Raw genomic sequence first — 6000 nt, forward strand, 5'->3', positions numbered from 1 at the left:
TCTACCCTCTCTCCAATGGGGGGGGGGGGGGTTTACCACCATATCAGTCACCAACCAGTGCTTGTTGTCTCCCCCTTTTTCATCAGAAAGTCCTTGTGTATTTCTGAAGGGATTTTTAGTCCAATGGCCCTAAGGGTCTGATGAAACAGGAGAGCGGTCCTGATCCCAGTCCGACCCACTGAGGAGGAAACCGGTCCTGTTCCCAGGTCTTTATCGGCCAAGTGACTATTTTTGTCATTTCCACACACATTTAAGACAGTGGCATAACCAGTTCCAGTGAGGACAGTGAGTCCCCAGTCTCAGGTCCAATGGGGTCTCCAGGGTCTGTAAGGTCTAATGTGGTCTCCAGGGTCTGTAAGGTCCAATGTGGTCTCCAGGATCTGTAAGATCCACCTGTGCATGAACAGTGAGTGGACCTGCTTTGTTCGGTTCCGTGAAGTAATGGAACTAATATAAGGAATCATGTTCAAAGGGATCATGTGGATGTGGACAGGGGTCTGGACCAGCACCACTCTTATTAGTTACTCTTGTATTTCAGTTCGTTAAACTCCTCCCTTGTTGAATTGTAGATCATTGTATGCTATTGATTCTCATTTTGTGGAAAATGAAAACCAATTTTGTACTACATGTACTGAACAAAAATATAAATGCAACACTTTTGTTTTTGCTCCCATTTTTCATGAGCTGAACTCAAAGATCTAAAACTTTTTCTATGTACACAAAAGGCCTATTTCTCTCAAGTCTTGTTCATAAATTTGTCTAAATCTGTGTTAGTGAGCACTTCTCCTTTGTCCTTTGCTGAGATAATCCATCCACTTCACTGGTGTGGCATATCAAGATGCTGATTAGACAGCAGGATTATTGCACAGGTGTGCCTTGGGCTGGCCACAGTAAAAGGCCACTCTAAAATGTGCACTTTTACTGTACTGGGTGGTCCAGGGGGGTCAGAAAACCAGTCAGTATTTGGTGTGACCACCATTTTCTTCACGCAGTCTTCTTCATGAATTCTCTGAAACAGCTTTGGAGATGGCTTATGGTAGAGAAATGAACATTCAATTCACAGGCAAAAGCTCTGGTGGAGATTCCTGAAGTTAGCATGACCAGTGCATATTCCCTCAAAACTTGTGACATCTGTGGCATTGTGCTGTGTGATAAAAGTGCACATTTTAGAGTGTCTTTTTTTGTGGCCAGCCTAAGGCACACCTGTGCAATAATCATGCTGTCTAATCAGCATCTTGATATGCCACACCTGTGAGGTGGATGGGTTATCTCAGCAAAGAAGAAGTGTTCACTAATGCAAATTTAGACAGATTTGTGAACAATATTTGAGAGAAATAAACCTTGTGTGTACACAGAAAAAGCTGTCGATCTTTGAGTTCAGCTCATGAAAAATGGGAGCAAAAACAAAAGTGTTGCATTTATATTTTTGTTCAGTGTAGTAGTGTTAGTCTGATTGAACAGTAAAGGGTTCAACTCTCTGACAGAACAGAGGGTCTGTTCACACCTCCTCCTCCTCCTCCTCTTCCTGTTCTTCATTCACTCACTCGTCCCACTGGTGCTTTGTGCTTGTTGGACAGTGTCGCGTCCACACTTCAGTCCTTTTTCATGTGTGGGTGGTAATAGTGAGTTGAGCAGTTGTGTGATTGTGTGTGAACAGCTGTTGAGGATTAGTGCAGGAGGTTTGGGACAGCTGGACTGTCGCTTGGCTCAACGGCACAATCCCACACAGTGTTCATGAACAGGAGGCACCGTTCTGCCAGGTGGAGTCGGGACAAAGACGGCAAGTTGTGTCCAACAGGAGCCCTGTGAGGACGGGCAGCTGGACCCCCACCAGGGGGACCACCAGGGGGACCAGCTGGACTCCCACCAGGGGGACTGTCTGGACCTCCACCAAGGGGACCGGCTGGGGGACTGTCTGGACCTCCACCTGGGGGACTGTCTGGTGCTGCTGGTTCACTGTAAACATGGTGTTAGCATAAAGTGTGTTTGTAGTGGTCACATGACTGTTGTGGGTGCTGTTCAGTTTGTGTCAGGGTGACCTCTGCTGGCAGCTGCAGGAACACACGCACACGCGTGACAGTTTGAAAGTCATGCGGAACAGAACAGACTGAGGTTCTTCATGACCCTCCACCCTTTACCCTTCAGAACATTCTCCATTTCTGTCTGTGTGTAGGTCACACGTGTCAAACATGTGGCCCGGGGGCCAAAACCAGCCCACCAAAGGGTCCGTCTGGCCCACCAAAGGATCCAGTCCAGCCCCCCAGGGATGGACTCACTGAAATACAAGAATTACACTGAAAATATTAACAATCATTTTAGTTCAGGTTCCACGTTCAGACCAGTTCTATTTCCAGTGGATCAGAACCAGTACAATAACATCATAATAACCTATAAATGACAAATGCAAAATCTTCTCTTTTTTTTAGTGCAAAAAAAAAAAAGGAAAATTACATGAAAATGTTTACATTCATAAACTATCTTTTTACTAAAACTGTAAATAACCTGAAAAAATATGAACCTGAAAAGTCTAAGAAAAATAAGTTTCAATGATATTTCGTCTGTCATTGTTACTGTTCCTAAATGTTTTGTGTATTTGTTGATCTGTAAGTTGTTCTGAACATGTGTAAATGATAAACGGAGACAGAATATGGTTCAAATTACACTTATTTTTCTTTATACATTTCAGTTCGTGGTTGTTCATGTTTAAAGGATTGTTTCTAAATGCTCATTTAGCTTTTTTCACTCTAAAACATGCAAAAAAGTATAGAGTTGACCTCATTTCTATATTATTCTGTTATAATTGGACCGGTCTGGTCCAGTTCAGATCATACTGGGAGGGTGAGGAAGCTGAACTAACAGGAGTTTGATGTTCCTGCTGTAGGTGGAGAAGATCTCAGCCAGTGAGCAGCCACCAAAGGCACAGGAGACAGATGTCCTGAAGGAGCTGTTCCCCAACGACAATGATACCACAAGTCCAACAGGAATAACGTAAGAACGTCTTCATATTACTGAGGTCATGAAAACTGTCTGTGCCACATCATCATCATCATCCTTCAGTTTCCACTAAACCTACATGAAATAGAAATCCACATATTCAATGGAGACCGGAGTCCAAATTATGAAAGAAGTCATAATTATGACTTTTCATGACTTTTTTTTTTTTTTACTGGTGGAGATGTGCTTCCATATTCCATAGTTGTGGCTTTAGTGCCTGTACATGTGTGTGAATCTACAGCAGGGACAGATGTAGAACATATAGAATATGTAGAATATATACAGGGTGGGGAAGCAAAATTTACAATGACCATGTAGTTGTTTTTTCTCAGCGGGCACTACGTCAATTGTTTTGAAACCAAACATATATTGATGTCATAATCATACCTAACACTATTATCCATACCTTTTCAGAAACTTTTGCCCATATGAGTAATCAGGAAAGCAAACGCCAAAGAGTGTGTGATTTGCTGAATGCACTCGTCACACCAAAGGAGATTTCAAAAATCGTTGGAGTGTCCATAAAGACTGTTTATAATGGAAAGAAAAGAATGACTATGAGCAAAACTATTACGAGAAAGTCTGGAAGATACTATTAAAGAAAAATGGGAGAAGTTGTCACCCGAATATTTGAGGAACACTTGTACAAGTTTCAGGAAGCGTGTGAAGGCAGTTATTGAGAAAGAAGGAGGACACATAGAATAAAAATATTTTCTATTATGTACATTTTCTTGTGGCAAATAAATTCTCATGACTTTCAATAAACTAATTGGTCATACACTGTCTTTCAATCCCTGCCTCAAAATATTGTAAATTTTGCTTCCCCACCCTGTAGAATATATAGAATATGTAGAGTATATAGAATATATAGAATGTGGACAGGCGTCTTCTTTCCACAGGGTCATTCATGGTATTTGAGGAGGAGTAGATCATGTGTTGTTGAAGTCTGTTTATTTCCTGCAGTGACTCTCAGTTATTTTAGTTTTGTCGTATCTGTTCAGATGTTCTGTTAAAAGAAGGTCGTCCAATCAGAAAACACAAAGGATTAAACATGTTTAGAATGACGTGTTCACTGAAGATTGAGTTTCACAGCGCTTCACTCATTAAAAGTGGGAGGAGTTCACTGTAGAAGACTCCTTTGGCCCAATCCCAAATCACCCCTTGGCCCCTCCCCTTTAAACCCAGTTCTAAGGGGTAGTGATATAATCATTCCTTTCTGAAATGGTCCAACCCTTCCAGACCTGTTCCATCATCATCAGTCATCGATGTCACTATAAACAGATGTTCTAACTTTGTTTGGGACAGAATTCTCCATGTGGTCAGCAGCTGGAACGTCTCTGTTCCATGGGCTTTGAACATCTGTTTACGTCTATCAACCACAAACCAGAGAAATACGATCTGTAACACATTGAAACGACATTAAATGGCTGATCACATGATTCAGTTGTTGAAGTAAATCTGTCCATTTGTGTGTTTCTTTGGTCACTGCTGCTCTGTTTTACTGTGTTTACCTCCATCTGACCAATGATTGGATCCGAATTATGGGAAATTTATCAGACTCCTGTGTTTGGAGTGTGGTCCTGGAGGGTCAAACAGCCCCTCCCCCTTAGCCCCTCCCCTATGACTCCTCAAGAATCAGGACACCCCTACCCCTTCACATGAACGTGCAAAACGGGGGGGGGGGGGGTAAGTGGGAGGGGCCAAGGGGTGGACTGGGATTGGACCCCTGTTATTGTAAAATGTTGAGATTCAGTAGATGTTATGGTGGAGGGCGAATGCTCAACAAACAACATATATTTAACATTTATACAAAAATGTGCTACTTCTGTTGACAACTAAAACATTTAAAAAACTCTGAATCAAATGTGTTGTGTTGCAGCGCCACCTGTCGACGGCCCATCAGAGGAGCCGCTGGCCGTCCTGTCAGGTCCTCCGACCTGTGGAACGATGAGAACTACTTCTCTTCAAAACACAGTAAATCCACCAGCAGCTTCTGGTCGTCTGCAGAGAGCCGCACCACCAGCAGAGGGAGTGGCCTCCTTGCCTCCACCCCCTCAGCCCTCTCCTCCTCCTCTTCCTCCTCCTCTTCCTCCTCCTCCTCCTCCTCCTCCAGGCTCCTGTCTGCAGCGCCCCCTGCTGCTCAGAACCAGGCGGTGCGGCGCCCCCTGTCTGTGTGGCTCAGGCTGCTGTTGCTGGCCGTGACCGCTGCCTTCCTGTTCTTTGTTTACCAAACCATGGAGACCGACAACACCAACCCCTTTGACACGGCAGACGCAGCAGCAGCAGCAGCCAGCGACACTAGCGCATAATCCAGCACAGGTTCTGCCCAGGAAACCAGCCTGCCCACTTCTGTTAACGTTTATATTATTTTTTATTTTATTTTAGAATTTGCATTGTATCTGTTTTTTTTTCATGGGCATTGGGAGAATATGTGACATCAGTGCCTGTTGTTTCTGACTAAATCTGTTTTCTGTGAATCCATCAACACATGCAATGTTGTCATGTCAGTGACACTCCCAAGGCATCACACTGTGAAGAGACAGTGCTGCCTCAAACTTTGACCTTTGACCTCAGTCTGTGAGGTCATGAAAGCTACTTACTAATAATCCACTGACAAAAACAACACACAGAGCGTTCATAGGAAAGTGTGGAACATTGTATTTACTTTTGCTAGCATTATGTGTGTGCGTGTGTGCGCGTGTGTGCATGCGTGTGTGTGTGTGTATGTGTTTCCACACTGGTCCGTAGTGTCCGTCTCTGACTCGTTAACAGCTGATGAGCTGCAGATCAGTGATAGTTTTGTACTTGACCATCTTTGTTAGTGACGGTGACAGGAGGTGTGTGCTATTTTAATCCAAATGCTTCTTAAATTCTATTTCTCTATTTTCTTACTGTTCTCTTCAAATAAAGTTCAATGTTATACTCTGGTTTATTTTAAGATGTATTCACTGTCCTAAATATTAAATATCTACTCAATAAACTATTCAGTTACAGAATGTGAAAGCA

The 6000-nt window shown here is 43.2% G+C and overlaps 1 protein-coding gene across 1 annotated transcript in view; it reads left to right on the forward strand.

Moving 5' to 3' along the window:
- tmpoa (thymopoietin a) overlaps positions 1-6000 on the forward strand; it is a 34851-nt gene extending 28851 nt beyond the window's left edge. Inside the window, exons 5-6 of the mRNA XM_030150563.1 lie at positions 2882-2988; positions 4874-6000. Coding sequence (XP_030006423.1) covers positions 2882-2988; positions 4874-5303 — 537 coding nt within the window. The 3' untranslated portion in view covers positions 5304-6000. The remainder of the gene's footprint in view (positions 1-2881; positions 2989-4873) is intronic.

This window comes from Sphaeramia orbicularis, chromosome 12 (genome assembly GCF_902148855.1).
Source record: "Sphaeramia orbicularis chromosome 12, fSphaOr1.1, whole genome shotgun sequence".
In the NCBI taxonomy this organism is placed as follows: domain Eukaryota; kingdom Metazoa; phylum Chordata; class Actinopteri; order Kurtiformes; family Apogonidae; genus Sphaeramia; species Sphaeramia orbicularis.